Below are 17,429 nucleotides of genomic sequence, written 5' to 3' on the forward strand. Positions count from 1 at the left end.
AACAAAGAAAACAAGATTTGATGATGGTTATACCAGAGTGCACTCTTACTTATGGATTATAAACAGGATTAAATATTCTGTGGTCCTCACACTGAACCTGACAACGACCCTCTTGCCTTCTTCCCTTCCAAGGTCAGACTACAGTACAGGCACGCCAGATTCCAGCCGACAATGGGGGTGCCCGGCACGTGTGATGTCACACGGCTGGGAACACATTAGACCAGGCATAGGCAAACTTGGCCCTCCAGATGTTTTGGCACTACAACTCCCATCATCCCTAGCTAACAGGACCAGAGGTCAGGGATGATGGGAATTGTAGTCTCAAAACATCTGGAGGGCCGGGTTTGCCTATGCCTGCATTAGACCAATGCTCCACCATCTGCACTGTTTCTTCCCTGCTTTCAGATAATTTTACTCAGCCCTATCAGGATTATGGCTTTATTCTGTACAAGGCTTTGGTCTTCTGCACCTTTAAGACCACCTCCTCCTCAATTACATTCTCTGATCTACTTCTCTTAAATACAAATACTTCTCTATCAAATACATGTTCATGATTATCCCATCTACATGCTAAATTTGGACAACAAGGGCACAGAGAGAAACACCTTTGGTGCTTGTACCTCTGTTGTACGTTCCCTTTTCCCTAGAGAATCAACAAAGCAGGAACTTGCCTTGAATGCCTTTTGAAAATATATGCAAGGTCATTTCTATTTACATTGGCTTTTGATAAACAGGAATAAGCTTTTAATTGGATCTGAGGCTCTGGCAAATGAATATGAAATAAATATGTATTTTGAAGGCAAGTTCACAGACTTCATAGCTGCAGGATTAAGTCATGACATGCATGCGTGCAACTACTTTCAGAGATAAAATGCTACAAATAGATTGCCAAACTTCAAAGCACAATGTTTTCCAGTACACTTAAGTTCACACATTCAGCTGCAAGTAACCAAACGGTTGTTGCTCTAGTTGTTTGTACTTGTTAGTTGCTTTCTCACAGGGTGACCCAAAGCGACTACATTAAAATCAATTTTAAAAAATTAGAAAATTGTCCAGTAGCACCTTAGAGACCGACTAAGTTTGTTCTGGGTATAATATTTCATGTGCATGCACACGTCTTCAGACGAAAACTTATACCCAGAACAAACTTAGTTGGTCTCTAAGAAACTACTGGACAATTTTCTTTTTTTCTTCTTCTTTATTTCGACTGCGTCAGACCAACACGGCTACCTACCTGAATCTAGTACATTAAAATCAGTTAAGAACTAATAAAAAACCCCCCACAAATATATCTAAATAGGTAAAAGGCAGGACTTTTACAGATCCCACACCACCAAAAGAGGCCACGATGCCACCATTCAAATTAAGGGCCAAAAACCCAGGGCAAGAGAGAAAAAAGAGAGCATTTTCTCAATGGGAGGCCACCACTGAAAAGGCCCAATATTGTGTTGCCACCCAATGAACACCTTGAGAAGGGAGCACAGGGAGAAGGGCCTCAAATTATATTGCAGGGGGAAATGTTGAATAGTGCATGAGAAATTAAGCAACAGACATATACACATAAACAAGCGTTAGAGCTTTCTGATCCACATTCTTGATGTTACTCCAATACTCTTCCAGCTATACTGTTCCCTGGTGTGTTCTTTTCAGAGTCCAGTGCAAAATTCGTAAATGGCTTGGGCCCAGGTTTTCAGGTTGCATCCCGCGGCGACCCAGAAGTACTGGAAAGGGTTACTTCCGGGTTTCGCCACCCGTGCATGCACAAAATGATGTCACACGCATGCGCAGAAGCGGCGAATCGGAACCCGCTCGTGCGCAGACGCGCCGCTGCGGGTTGTGTTCTGCTCATGTTGCGAACGGGCCTCCGGAATGGATCCCGTTCGCAACCAGAGGTACCACTGTATTGCACTCCCCATTTGTCAGTTTCCTGGTGGGCCTGTTCTTTTTCCATTGGGCTTTTTAAAAACAACAACTAGTAATGTGTTGTTTGGACTGTCCTCATGCCCCTTTGCTACTATGTAAATTGACTGTGTGTTGCTATTAATTTGATTTGATTACTGTTGTTTCCATGTTACTGTATTACAGTGGTACCTCAGGTTACATATGCTTCAGGTTACAGATGCTTCAGGTTACAGACTCCGCTAACCCAGAAATAGTACCTCGGGGTAAGAACTTTGCTTCAGGATGAGAACAGAAATTGTGCGGAGGCAGCGGGAGGCCCCATTAGCTAAAGTGGTACCTCAGGTTAAGAACAGTTTCAGGTTAAGAACGGACCTCCAGAACGAATTAAGTACTTAACCCGAGGTACCACTGTATTTGTAGCTCGGTTGTATGAACAATTAACATCGATACCTTCTCACTGAAGTCAATGGCCATCATCCAGAAGGCTATGGGCAGAGATCTGAGAACAGGTCATGGCCTTCCCACAGATGTCAATGGAAACTTGCTATGCTAACCCTCTGTATTTCATAAATAGGAAGAAAATGAACAACCAACCTCAGATCAGAGCGCCTGGGGAAAAGCTTCTTCTTGCCACTGAAATAGACTTCAAACTCGTCCACCTTTAACCGGTGTGCATAATCGATATATGCAGATACTTCCTGGCCACGGATATTATGATCCCGAATGAAGATTATGGACTGGGAATGGGGGAGAGAGAGGAAGGGGATAGAAAAGTATGATTAAAATAAAGTGTCCAAACAAGAAAGACTTTTGCTATTCATATTGATTATTTGCTTTTGAGGACATGTACTATATTTCATGCTGTACTTTTCCAACCAAGCCCAAGGTATTATTATTATTATTATTATTATTATTATTTTAAATTTGTATACTGCCCTTCCTCCAAAGATCCCAGGGCAGTTCGCAACAGAGTGTATGTTTACTCCAAAGTAAGTCCCATTGAGTTCAGTAGGGCTTACTCACAGAGAAGAGCATGTTAGATTGCATTTTGCATTTGCAAAGAGTTATGCATATATCAGTGTATTTGTTCTTGCAGAAACGTGTTCCTCTGCTTTAGACAGAGAAAAAGATCACTCAAGGCCAAAGAGGGAATTCATGGAAAAGTCCTGGACCCAGCTTGCACTGCTTTTGCACTAAGCCGGTCTGGCTTTCATAGCAAATGCATCCCAGAAAACACCTATAGTATCTAACTAGTAGCAGACTGACTCACAGCCTTGGAGACCCACTGGTAGAATGAGCCCCAAATTAATCAGTGAAGTAATATTTTACATTCTGCTCCAGCCTGTTTCCTATTTACTTCATTATTTTCCATACACCGTCTTTCCATCTTTACAAAATGAAGCCAATACAAAAGGAAGCCAGTACGTTTCTGAGCACAATTCAAAGTGTTGGTGCTGACCTTTAAAGCCCTAAATGGCCTCGGTCCAGTATACCTGAAAGAGCGTCTACACCCCCATCGTTCAGCCCGGACACTGAGATCCAGCGCTGAGGGCCTTCTGGCGGTTCCCTACCTGCGAGAAGCCAAGTTACAGGGAACCAGGCAGAGGGCCTTCTTGATGGTGGCACCCGCTCTGTGGAACGCCCTCCCACCAGATGTCAAAGAGAAAAACAACTACCAGACTTTTAGAAGACATCTGAAGGCAGCCCTGTTTAGGAAAGCTTTTAATGTTTAATAGATTGTTGTATTTTAATATTCTGTTGAAAGCCACCCAGAGTGGCTGGGGAAACCCAGCCAGATGGGCGGGGTATAAATAAAAAAAATATTATTATTATTATTATTATTATTATTATTATTATTATTATTTGTTTCCAAAGGTATTTTTATTATGAAAGAGTGGCAGGTTTCGTGTACCTTTGTTTAACAAACATACATTGTACATGGCATCTTGCAAAGATATACAGGCAACAGAAATATGTCCTTACTCCAATAGCGGGGAAACAACGAATTACCTGGTAGCTACTTGCAATCTGAAATTGCCCGGAGACACCCAGAGGGGGACTCAAGAGCCTTTGGCTCACAGCCTATGCTTGAATCTTACCCTTAAACAGAAGCCATTGGGCAAGCTCAGTCAGCTTCTGATTGAATTGTCGTCAAATATTGAGCCAGCCCTTTGAAGGATAGAGCATCCTGCTTGCGTTGCAAGAAGATCCGTGGCTTCTGTCCATTTTTGTGCTGAACAAGATCCAGTAAACGAAGCTGAAGACTTGGAATAAGTGGATTTCACTTTGCTCTGTGAGCGTGGTCTTTGTTTCTGGGAGGACCTCATCTCCTTTCATTTACCTTTTCCTTGCCCTGAGGCTGTCACAGGGAGAGGTGTGACCTGAGCTCTAATTACCTATTTGAATTCGCTAGGAAATTGCAGCTGCCTAAAGAGAAAATAGCCTTGAAGCTGCTTTGATAGAGAGAATATCTGAGTTACTTGGGAGGGGGGCAGTTTAGAAATGCTAAGAGACTATCTAATACAGGGGTCAGCAAACCTTTTCAGCAGGGGGGCGGTCCACTGTCCCTCAAATCTTGGGGGGGGGGGGGGCGGACTATATTTTGAAGAAAAAAAGAACGAATTCCTATGCCCCACAAATAACCCAGAGATGCATTTTAAATAAAAGAACATTCTACTCATGTAAAAACACGCTGATTCCCGGACCGTCCGTGGGCCGCATTTAGAAGCCGACTGTGCTGGATCCGGCCCCCGGGACTTAGTTTGCCTACCCATGATCTAATAATACACATATTCTTGGACTGAGCAGTGACAGTAAGAACAAGTTCCTGTCTTGGGTCCTGGGGAAGAGAAAGTACATGTGGTACAGACATTCCCTGGCAAAATCTGAAGAGTTTTTGTTTGTATTCTAAATAGGGGACAATTGTGCAAAAATGTTTCTGTTGCATCCTTGGTTGGTATGAATAGGTAACAGGATACTCTCGTGCAACTATGCTGCTGCTACTGTGCCTTGGGAGCCAATATTGACTGAAAATATTGGTTTGTCATTGCTTTTCTCTCAAGAAGCAGGCGTCTTTTAATTTCGTGACTGCTGTCACCATCTGCAGTGATCATGGAGCCCAAGAAAGTAAAATCTCTCACTGCCTCCATTTCTTCCCCTTCTATTTGCCAGGAGGTGATGGGACCAGTGGCCATGATCTTCGTTTTTTTTATGTTGAGCTTCAGACCACATTTTGCGCTCTCTACAAAGCATAGGAGCTCCAAAACAGGCATGGAGGAGTGTTCTTTAGAATTGGGTACATGTCAAAACTAGGAACAGGATCCCGGCGGCAGAAGCACGAACCCTGGAGTTGTGTTTTTATATGGAGGCATGTGAAACTGGGGTGGGGGAGACAACAACTAATTCGCAGGAGGGAATTCAGCACAATAATTGCATGTTCTAAGAAAGCTGAAAGTCACTCTCTTTGGCTCTTGGAGTAAAACAAACATTTGCCATTTCCACACATCAGGGAGATCAGTCACATTTGGAGGATGGGAAGAATGTGAGCAGGGAAGCCATGATACCACCATTAAAATACTGGTGCATATGTGGCTAGGGTATTTACCACTGTAAATATCCCAGACTGGAAAGACCAGAAGGATTCTATTAAAAGGGGGGGGGGGAGGTGCCTCAGAGTCAAAACTCAGCAACCTACTGTATTTTTTGCTCTATAAGACTCACTTTTTCCCTCCTAAAAAGTAAGGGGAAATGTGTGTGCGTCTTATGGAGCGAATGCAGGCTGCGTAACTATCCCAGAAGCTAGAACAGCAAGAGGGATTGCTGCTTTCACTGCACAGAGATCCCTCTTGCTGTTCTGGCTTCTGAGATTCAGAATATTTTTTTTCTTGTTTTCCTCCTCCAAAAACTAGGTGCGTCTTGTGGTCCTGTGCGTCTTATAGAGCGAAAAATACGGTATTTTCCTCCTCAACCACTGCTGAGGAAAAGCCTCAGAAGAGGAAAAATTGAGCTGTGATAAAAGAATTTCTACTCCTACCAGAAAAATATTTCCTCTGAATGGCAAGAACTGTAATAAATGATATATTGAAGCTGCGAGGATAAAAGACAGAAAGCTTGATGTGAGTATATGAATAATTGCTTCATTAAAAAAAAAGCAGAAGTAACAGATTAAAAGCAAACACCTTAAATTACATGGGATGTTCCAATGTTTAAAAAGTTGGCAAAGTGTGCTCTGTCTTATGTTCAGTGTACAACATAAAGGACATCTTTCAACTCTCATCTGATTGTAAAATTAATTTCCTAAAGTAGGTGTTTTCACACAAATCTGCCATGTGAAAAATGACAAAAGCTACACAGCTCTACAGGGAAGCAGCCTGCATGTCTATCAGTGTCTCTTAAAAACAAAATTTAAAAAAAATCTTCAAACACTCTATCAAAAATATTTGAAAGAAAAAAGAAATCCTGTGATAAAGGTACAAAGGCTTCCTTTTGCTTTTGATCCTGTATCACCTGTCAGCATTCAACTTCATTGTTCTTTTCGCCCCCTTTCAAAAAATTCATTTAGAAGCACTTTATAAGCACTTATAAAGCTTTCATTCATAAAACTTACAAGTGCGCTGGATGGATTCTCTTAAGATGTTCTATCGCTTTTCAGTTTTGCCACACCTTTCCGCCTCAGAGGAGATAGGTTTATAGGCAGTCTTTTCAACATCTCAGCCCTTAGCGTGACCAACAGCAGACAATGTGTTTCATACAGAGTACTGATAATTAAACAGTCAGTGTGAATGTCACAAGATGACTTTTAAGGGTGTGGGTGCAAAGCCATTTTGAGGCGATGGGATGCACAACCAGTTCAGTCTACATGGCGCTTGCTCCCATCCCAAGTTCACCTCCAGCACTTTGCACACAAAGCACATTGGCTCATTGCAACATCTCTGCTCTGCCTTCAATACAGTTAAAGCATCGCAACGAAACAAGACAGCACACAGAAAAACAGCAGCACACAGTAAGTTGAAAGCATCACTAAAACAATAGAAGGCCATGTAAAAAATCACCAAGAGCTCAGGTAAGTTAGACAGTTTCCACCCAGCACCTAAAAGCCATTCAAATTGGTTGTCACATAAAGAAGGGAAGGGAGTTCTTTTCTGGCATCCTCTCATGTCAACTCAGGAATTATTATTATTATTATTATTATTATTATTATTATTATTATTATTTATACCCTGCCCTCCCCGGCCAGAGCCGTGCTCAGGGTGGCTAACACCAGTAAAATTACAGTAAAAACATAATTGGGGGGGGGGGGGGACAATTTAAAATACAGGTTAAAATGCAATTTAAAATGCAGCCTCATTTTAAAAGTAGCCCATAGATCAAAACCATAAGGGGAAGGAAACAGAAGGGTCAGACTGAGTCCAAACCAAAGGCCAGGCGGAACAGCTCTGTCTTGCAGGCCCTGCAGAAAGCTGTCAAGTCCCGCAGGGCCCTAATCTCTTGTGACAGAGTGTTCCACCAAGTCGGGGCCAGTACTGAAAAGGCCCTGGCCCTAGTTGAGACCAATCTAAGCACCTTGCGACACCCAGACCTAGGCCTCTAAGAAGCAGCTTAATATCAGGGCAGCTTTAATGGGAATCAAGGGCTCTTTGGATATTTGGGGATCCTAGGCTGTCTTAAGAGTCTTAAGAGTAACCATGGGTGGTGGTGGGGGGGTTTGGAATAGTCTTCTAAAAATAAATAAATCAAAAATATGCTGTAGGAATAAAAACAGGATATTAACTCAGATTACACAATGTGTTTGTTTGTTTGTTTTTAAAGCCCTATCACACGTAACATTTATTAGTTTAAGGGTGAATAAAGAGATACAAAAGAAAAATTGGGCAGGTGTTCCCTTTAAAATATAGGATAGAGAAATTCAAGTCTTTTTAGATCTGCAGTTGGAAATTTCCAAGAAATGGAAGGATTTATAGTTATTAACAATATGCTATGAAAAAGAAAAAAATACATTATTGATGTGGGACACTGTTTAAGTTGAATGTAGGTTTTTGCCCAGGCAAAAGCGCAACAACTTTTAGATAACGATACTCCTGCTTCTTCCATGATAAAATCATAGGCTCTTTCATATTTGATAAAATCTTTTATCATTTTTATTTTTATGCTCCCCCCCTGCACTTTTTGAGGGGGATTAAAAATATATATATAAAAGTTTTGTCACTCAGCACCATGGGTTTAAACTCTCATAATAAAAGGATCAGATATAGAAGGATATATAGATATATATGAAAAGGTGGATTTGATAATGCTGCAAGACACCAAGATCAAATAAAAAGCAGGGGATAACTATTAGATGGTTTAAAATTGGGGAATGTTTCTCAGCATGTTCAGAAAAGAAGACGAGGCTGCATTGCTTTCCCAGCCTTCCAACACCCCATGCTGTTGTCGTTTGCAAGAGGGAGAGGGGCACAGCTGGAAGGACATTGGCATGGTGTGGCTGCGAAGACAATCTGATTCTCCAGATGCTGCGGTCGCACTGTGCTGAGCTTCCAGCTGTCTTGCCCCAATCTCCATAAAAGGCAGCGACACACAGTGTTGGGGAGCTGCAAGAGCAATGTATCCCCACCCTCTCAGCTCCACTGTAGCTATTACTGCAAACAACAACAACCCACCTCCATATTGTATTTGGTATATGGATGAAGAATCCAGAAAGTCTGCTTGATTTAGCATGAGGTAACTTCACAAACAATGGGACGTGGGTGGCGCTGTGGGTTAAACCACAGAGCCTAGGACTTGCCGATCAGAAGGTCGGCGGTTCGAATCTCCGCGACGGGGTGAGCTCCCGTTGCTCGGTCCCTGCTCCTGCCAACCTAGCAGTTCAAAAGCACGTCAAAGTGCAAGTAGATAAATAGGTACCGCTCTGGCGGGAAGGTAAACGGCGTTTCCATGTGCTGCTCTGGTTCACCAGAAGCGGCTTAGTCATGCTGGCCACATGACCTGGAAGCTGTACGCCGGCTCCCTCGGCCAATAAAGCAAGATGAGCGCCGCAACCCCAGAGTCGGCCACGACTGGACCTAATGGTCAGGGGTCCCTTTACCTTTACTTAACTTCACAAACCTTGATGGCCGAAAGTGAGGAGGAATTAAACAACCTTCTAATGAGGGTGGAAGAGGAGAGCGCAAAATATGGTCTGAAGCTCAACATCTAAAAAACTAAGATCATGGCCACTGGTCCCATCACCTCCTGGCAAACAGAAGGGGAAGAAATGGAGGCAATGAGAGATTTTACTTTCCATGATCACTTCAAATGGTGACAGCAGTCACGAAATTAAAAGACGTCTGCTTCTTGGGAGAAAAGCAATGACAAACCTAGATAGCACCTTAATAAGCAGAGACATCACCTTGCTGTAAAAGGTCTGTATAGTTAAAGCTATGGTTTTCCCAGTATTGATGTATGGAAGTGAGAGCTGGACCATAAAGAAGGCTGGTCGCCGAAGAATGGATGCTTTTGAACTACGGTGCTGGAGGAGACTCTTGAGAGTCCCATGGACTGCAAGAAGATCAAACCGATCCATTCTAAAGGAAATCAGCCCTGAGTGCTCACTGGAAGGACAGATCCTGAAGCTGAGGCTCCAAGACTTTGGCCACCTCATGAGAAGAGAAGACTCCCTGGAAAAGACCCTGATGTTGGGAAAGATGGGGGGCACAAGGAGAAGGGGACGGCAGAGGACGAGATGGTTCAACAGTGTTTTCCAAAGGGAAAAAATAGCACAATCTAGGCCTCCACACTACGGGGCTCATTTTACACTGGAGGGTAGAGACTCACACCAATCCTCTACTGTGCTATGTCATTCATGCCTTGACTGACTGTATAAGTCAGTGTGTAGTTAGTTATGTGAGAAAGTTTTGCTCCTTTGAGGGCCTACACCATGGGTAGGCAAACTAAGGCCCGGGGGCCGAATCCGGCCCAATCGCCTTCTCAATCCAGCCCATGGACGGTCCAAGAATCAGCATGTTTTTACATGAGTAGAATGTGTCCTTTTATTTAAAATGAACCTCTGGGTTATTTGTGGGGCCTGCCTGGTGTTTTGACATGAGTAGAATGTGTGCTTTTATTTAAAATGCATCTCTGGGTTACTTGTGGGGCATAGGAATTCGTTCATTTTTTCTTCTTCAAAATACAGTCTGCCCCCCTCCCCATGTCTGAGGGACAGTGGACCGGCCCCCTGCTGCAAAGTTTGCTGACCCCTGGCCTACACAATAGCAAACATCCTCCATGAGAAATCCTATTTTGGTGTACGTATTCAAGTGGAAAAGCGGGACAGAAGAAAATCTGGGGTGGTGGGGAAATCAAAGCCTTAGCCATGCCACCTGGTGAAAGAGTCTTCAATGGGGAAAAAAAGTTGAAGAGGTGCCAAATAAAAGGTAAACAACTGGAAAGCAAAAGGGAGACAATATTTAGGAGTCAATTATTAACTTATTAAGGAAGCTTTCTTTTTTTAAAAAAAACAAAACACCACACAACCCACCAAAACACGGACAGTTTTGCAGGTGCTGCCCCAAGGCCCTGAAACAACAATTTGACTGAAAAGGAGAGGCTTAAAATACATTACAAGTTAAAATAAATTCTTAATGACAGACCATTTATTTTTTCTTGAATACTGTTTGGCCTAATTTGTCACCTGTGGATCAGGTTACATCTAGCAAAAATACCACCGGGCTACGGCAGCGAAGGAAGCGGACCTCACTTCCATATCTTTAAAACAGATGGCCTTAGCCGTTCTGCTCTGGAAAAAATGTTGAAACTGACGGATTTGCCCAGAAGAGGGATGAAAGCCGACTAGAATATTATCTCACGTTTCACGATGTTGCCTGCATGAAATACAAGGGTGCTGGTTTCAAGGAAAGGAAATTGTTAGCGGCTAATTTTTCAAAACACTTTTGCTGGGAGATTCGTGCAAGGCTGTCACCCCAATACAATGATCTCTGCGTAGAAGGAGACTCTCATCTGCTCCTGTATAAATACTCCTCCCTCCCCAGTGAAATTTAATATAAGTGAAACCAACTTCCTTGGGCATCTGGGGCTACAAGTTTAGCTGCTGAAGCCCCCTTTTTGAAAGTGTTCATCACCTGTTTCTTCCTCCTGAACAGGCAACGAGTAACAAAGTGGACTGTCAGCATAGCAGGTGTACTGTATGCACATGGATTCTCATATACTGCTGTGCATATGGAACCTGCGGCATTCGGAACAGATATCTGAAATACTCAGGGTCTTGGCTTTTTTGTTGCTAAAAAGAAGCAGGTTTCTCAAGCTCTCGCTTTTGTGAGTGGATTCCACCCCCCCCTTTTGCTCTTAAAAAAAAAAAAAAGCAAGCTGTGAAATGAATAATGTTAAGGCTAAATAGTTGGAAAGCTTTTTGCTCTGCAGGACTTGTTCTGTAGTGACCCCGGCGGCTGTTAAGATCAGTTCGGAAAAGTGAATAAAATCAGAACACCTTGTGAAATGTTTAGAGATTGCTAACTGCACCCCAACAAGTGACAGGATCAAAAGAATAGATGCTTGCTCCCTAGGCCATCGCTCCTAAATTTTTGTGTCATTTTTTTTGAAAAAAACACACCACATGCACAAAAGTTCAGAGGCACACATGAAAAAACAATAATCAACCCCCCACCACCAACCGCCCCCCTTCCTTTTGCATCTCAGAAGCAAGATTGCAGGGGAGACAGTGGCTGGCTGAGCAGCAGATGTCGCAGCTTTTAAGTCTTCAAAAGAAAAGCTTCTTCCCTGTACAGAAGAAGAACTGTTTTCCCTGTGTGTGCAACATGTGCTTTCCAGTCAACTATTATCCACAGTGTTCCACAGCTGCTGCTCTGACTGGAGGAAGCTCAGCAGACTGCGGATTTGCTTATCTGTGTAAACAGGGTGTTGGCTGCATTTGCAAGTAGTAATTCACAGTGAGAACAGGCTCCTGAGTGTGCATTCCTGTATTCATTTAGATGGCATTAAAAACTGAAAAGCTTTCTGTACTTTCTGTGCACCACCAAAGAAGCATGGACAGCAGGCAGGCAGGCAGGCAGGCAGGACTAAGCAGTAAGAACAGTCAGAGGGGAGCTTGGCTAAAAAGTCAGAGCCAAGGGACTTACCATGAGCTCAGCGAGCCCTACTAGTTTGGGGCTGTGACTGGTCAGAAGACCCTCCAAGTGTCCCTATTTTCCAGGAACAGTCCTGGATTTACAGAAGCTGCCCTGATTTCTGATTCTGGAATGCCCCACTTTTCTTAAAGACGCCCCTATTTTCATCGGAGAAATGTTGGAGGGTATGGTGCTCTCAGCTGAGGAAGAAGAGGGTGTCGTTGGTGTGGAACAGGCTGATAAGGAAGAAGGGTCTCTCCACTCCTTCACCTTTAGAGGCTGGGGGAGCAGAGGCAGTCCCACTGGCTCCCTGTCCTGCCCCATCCATTGTTGTAAACAAAAACCTGCCCCTTTTTCCCTTATGGGGTATCCAAGAGCCCATATAGAGTCCTTACATAGGTTCCCTATTGGTAGGAGAAAATAACAGAGGCCAGCCAGAGAATATTGAGAAGCAAAACAGGGTCCTCACTCACAACACGCAGGAGGGAGGAGGAACCCAGAACAATGGCGTGCAAGGCCTTATATAGACATTTTAAATTCTCTGCCCTGGAGTTCAAGACCACCCCTCCATACATCATACATACATCACAGAAGGGGTGTAACCCAAGACCACCACCCCAGATACATAATACCTAAATCACAGAAAGGGCGGTCTACAGCAGAAATCTGAGTGGTTTGTTTACTTCCTGTCTGCCAGGTTACCTGTTTAATGATCACTTGATTGGATTGCCTGGGGAGCCTGGCCAGTCTTTTGTAATGATAAATACTTAGTTCCTGAGCCAGTTCGCAGCCTCACACCCTATTCATATCTTAAATGTGCCCTTAAGACAGGATTTGTGAAGGAAAAGACAATGCGGAGGTTTTTCCATTTTCCTTTGACCTTGCAGAGAAAACATTTGCTCAGTTTGTGAATCAAAATGGTTTCAGGTCGGTTTTCCTGTGCTGATCTATGTACGTGCTTGGTTGATACACTTATGAACATTTAACATATATCTAAGACCTCAAAATTCCTATCACACCATAGAGCAGAGAGATTCCGCAGCAACAGGAGAGGGCTGGGAGGGGAGGATGGACAGCTGGAAGAAGAGGAGGAGCCCGGGGGGCTATCTTCCATCCAACTGCCAAGAACCAGGTGCCCCCTCTGCCATGGGTAACAGACCCACAGTCCTCGCCTCCGAGCAAACCATTCTCGTAAGGAGATCCTTGTGAGTCTGGGATTCCCCATGCTGTTCTTAACTCTTTAGCCATCCCTGCGTCCGTAATCTGTACCACTGCCAGCCTTGACTAATGCTTTCTTTCTTACTTGTATGGAAGAGATTCTGTCACAGTGTTTGGGACGGGAGCCCCCAAAGGACCAAAACAGGAGTCAGACGAAGAAGCACACAGGAACCCAACAGACGCAGGAAGACTGTTGTTGCTCAGGCAAAGTCTCAGCCCAAACAGAAAGCTCCTTATACCCTTCCTGTTGGGGTCACCTAGGCAAAGTGCCCTCTGGCGGACCCCTTTTGTGGGTCAGGGAACTCCAGTGGGCTTATCTGGCAGCTGAGGTGGGCACCAACAGTGGTGGTGCGAATCAGCTCTGGGCAGCTTGAAGCTGCCATGTTAGTTTTTCCAAATGTCCCAAAGTGGCAAGGCATTGTTGGAAATTTAGGTGGGAGCTTCCAGCCACTTTTTAAAGGGAGGGGGCATGGCAAAACTTTACTGGGCGCTGTCTGCTGTCCATGGGATGACATTGGGCTAGGCTTGCTTCCTGTTCAAAAGTTCTTAATGATTAGCCTAGGTGGGCCCAATCCACAGCCCGAGGTTACTTCCCTGCACTAGAATTGGGGTACATGACTGGCCCTGACCATCAAGGTCAATTTTCAGGGGTGGTGGGAATTGTAGCTCACAACATCTTGAGGACATTATGTTGGCTACCTCTGCCCTTAAAGGTGCTCCAAATGGCAGACTTGGTCAGCTGTGTGCAGAACCAAAGTTCTTGCCCAGTTATTTCTTACCACAATGAGAGTAAAAGGAATGGGGTAGGTGAAACACAGGCTGTACCCTCTCTCTCAGCGGTAGAGCAGTTCTCTGGACTATAACCCAGGAAAGTCTAGTAGGTGAGGTATGGCTAAGAGTTTGAGAAGTGATTAAGACCTGATGGTGTGGTCCCAGTGCAATGTCTTCTGAAGAGCTTGTGGGAATGCTCCTGAATGTTTAAGCTGCAATGCGAAAATTATCCTTAAGCCACATGATCAGTGCTGTCAATTTGCTTTGCCTAAAGCCAGTCTAAAAACTGTTAAAGATATGGTTTAAATAAATAATAATAATAATTATTATTAAATAATAATAAAGAAAGATTGCCTACCATCTGATGTGTAAAACTTCTGAATGATCTTTTCTACTTGCTCCAAACAAGAGCTTCTTTGACTTTGCTATTTTCTTTTAACATTTTATGTCTTTCTGCTCCAGGTATCTTCAGGTGGCAAAACATCACTTGGGTTTTCAATATTCTTCCTTTCTGCAGTGGACTCCCACGTCAGAGCACACTTAGCCAAATACATTGAAGAGAAAAAAAATCCAGCGAACTTGGCTGGGCAGATGTTGACGCTCTCCTTTGATTTCCAACGATGTTTTAATAACAGCTCTCTGCATCAGCAAATAGGTTCTCTTTGGTTCACTCAGCTCAAGAGCCTTGTACCCTTATGTCACCTGTTTCTAGGAAATCAAGGAATGTCCTACGTGAAGCTGTAGGCAGTATTCCCGTCATTAGGACTGGGTTAAAGACAGGAGGGAAAGATTTCCTAGAGGATTTTTACTAATGAAGTAGGATGGTGTTTTTTGAGATGGTATTAACTGGTATGGAGCACTGACACCTCTTTTCTTCCTGCCATCTCACCCATGGCACTTTTATCAATATATGAGAACTGGTACCTCATTTAAAAAAAGTTTCTAAGGTTAAAAAAACTTGAAGCCAGGACTGAGAAGGGGCATGAAACAGGCAAGACATATTGGTATCAACCACAGTATGACATGGATGCTGATTTGGGTGTCTGATTGGAGGAAGCTATGTCAATATTTAGCAGTCAGCCTGCAACTTATGCACATTTAACTTGTGAGCACTACGTTTTATGCACAAGGAAGTGGGCGTCCAGGAAAAAAAAAGCCTTGGCAACCCCACCCATCATTGCACCCAATGTGTTTTGACTTCAGGTGCAATCTCTGGAAGAGAGCCCCTGCATGAGTTGTGGCCTTACTGTGTAGTCATCATGGATGGCAGTTGGCCAAAACAGCAATGCTTACAGAATAATCTGAAGGAAGAGGACCTGGTGGCAACTTGGCAGTGCTGGTTGGAGAAGCCTTGATGAGCAAAACATGTCCAGATCTGGCAAAACTGGATTCCATGCTCTTTCTTTGGTGACCCCTTGTAGCCGAGTAAGATTGTCTTCCATAAACACGGTTTTAACAGTGAGTCCGTAAGTGACTGTGGAGGCCAATTCTGGATACACACATCCTTCCACATTGGTTTCCAGGTGGGAGTTGATCATGGTGAGGGTTTGCCAAGGGTTCCCCCCCCCCTTTTGTCCTGAGTTCGAGTGTCTTCAAATCCATGACACCTTTGGCTGTTCTCCAATTGGAGCGCTTGCAGGCCAGTGTTTCCCCGTTGTTGGTGTTTATATTACATTTTTTTAGATTTCCCTTGAGAGAGTCTTTAAACCTCTTTTGTTGACCACCAGCATTACGCTTTCCATTTTTAAGTTTGGAATAGAGTAGTTGCTTTGGAAGATGATAATCAGGCATCCGCACAACATGACCAGTCCAACGAAGTGGATGTTGAAGAATCATTGCTTCAACACTGGTGATCTTTTTATTTCCAGTACACTGGTATTAGTTTGCCTGTCTTCCCAAGTGATGTGCAAAATTTTTCGAAGACACCGTTGATGGATAATGCCTGGAGCTTTGGGATCATATCACAGCAACGTGAGAAGATGGCTCAAGGATAGGTTTCAATTCTGGTTTCAGGTCCTGGTCCAATTCTGAGTAAGGTTAATGGTTCGGCTGCATGACTGCCTCTGAATACCCCTTTACTCTCTTGGAGCCACATGGCAGCCATCAGGGAACTGGATTATGGCATTATACAAACAGAAAAACCTAACTGGTTAATTTGCCATAATGTGCAATTTGAAGCAATGGATAATTGCATTAAACAGATGTGATATACATAGGGTGGAAATAAAGGAAAGGGGGGAGAAAAACACTATCTTTCAAAATGGAAGATATTCAAAATTCTTCAACAACCTTTCTATACCATTTGCAGAAAACACACACACACACACACACACACACACTCTAAAACTCAAACCCCCAAAGCATGAAGACAACATCTGCCCATCATCTTCAGAAGTTCTTTGGAGTAATTGCTTAAATTATCTTTGTTAATTTATTTCCTCCTTGTTAATCGAAACGAGCAACTCATATTGATATGCTTTTGTTAATAAAAGATTTCCTGTTTGAGGCTTTGCAATTAAAGAACAAACATCCTCTTTCCAAGAATTTGAAGAAAACTTCCAAACATCTGCAAACGTTGTTTAAGGTTTTTCAGAGACCTTTCATATGTGGATTTCACCAGAGGCAGCAGCTGCTGCCAAATAGAGGCTGAGTCGGTGAGGTAAACATGTACTTGCCAGCACTGCTGAGTGGCACCTGAAGAGGCGGGACTTGAGCCAGCAAAGACGAGTGATGCTACCCACCTGTGTACACTGCTATGGGCCTCTGCAAAGGCAGAACCTACACTGTGCAAAGAGTCCAAAACACAGCAAAGCTCGAAAGCTGTGGATCAGGCATTGATTCTCTACTAACCATACCAACAAGGGGCCTCTAGATAGGTAGTACAAACATGGATGTTAGCCGGCAGACCAGAATCTCATGTGACCGGAGGCAACCAATCCTATGCCCCGCAGCTTTAGCTCAGTCTGGACAGTTCATGAATGGTGAGTACTAGGGCTCTGGTCCTTCAGATGGGTTGACCACCTCCTCAATCTAAGCACTTGATGCTTCTCCAGCTGGAGAGACATCCAGGCATCTGGTTGGCCACTGTGAAAACAGAGTGTTAGACCACATGGCTCTGTATCCTGATTAGGCAGGACTTTTCTGATGTTCCCAAATCCCTGCCTGAAATGGAAACTCGCTGCCAGTCAGTGTAGGCAATATTAAGCTAGTTAGACCAATAGTTTGACTCAGTATAAGGTGGTCTGCTGGCAGTTGCTAGCAGCTAGTGTTTCGATGGGCCCTCTCCTCCCACAGCTGCTGATTGGTGGGAGTCCTCAGGTATTGCATTATGTATCTCAGCAGAGGTGACTGTTGTTCTTCAGTAGAGTCCGAAAGTACATTGATTGGCCAGGTACTGACTATATATGCAGAGGAAGCCTGGAA

The 17,429-nt window shown here is 43.8% G+C and overlaps 1 protein-coding gene across 3 annotated transcripts in view; it reads right to left on the bottom strand.

Annotated features, from left to right (window-relative positions):
• CFAP299 (cilia and flagella associated protein 299) overlaps positions 1-17,429 on the bottom strand; it is a 327,043-nt gene that overhangs the window by 47,411 nt on the left and 262,203 nt on the right. For all 3 annotated transcript variants that reach the window (XM_081021249.1, XM_081021247.1, XM_081021248.1), the window contains exon 4: positions 2,497-2,639. In XM_081021249.1, the coding sequence (XP_080877375.1) occupies positions 2,497-2,639 (143 nt within the window). The remainder of the gene's footprint in view (positions 1-2,496; positions 2,640-17,429) is intronic.

Source organism: Podarcis pityusensis, assembly GCF_964106645.2.
Source record: "Podarcis pityusensis genome assembly, chromosome: 9".
Taxonomy (NCBI): Eukaryota; Metazoa; Chordata; class Lepidosauria; order Squamata; family Lacertidae; genus Podarcis; species Podarcis pityusensis.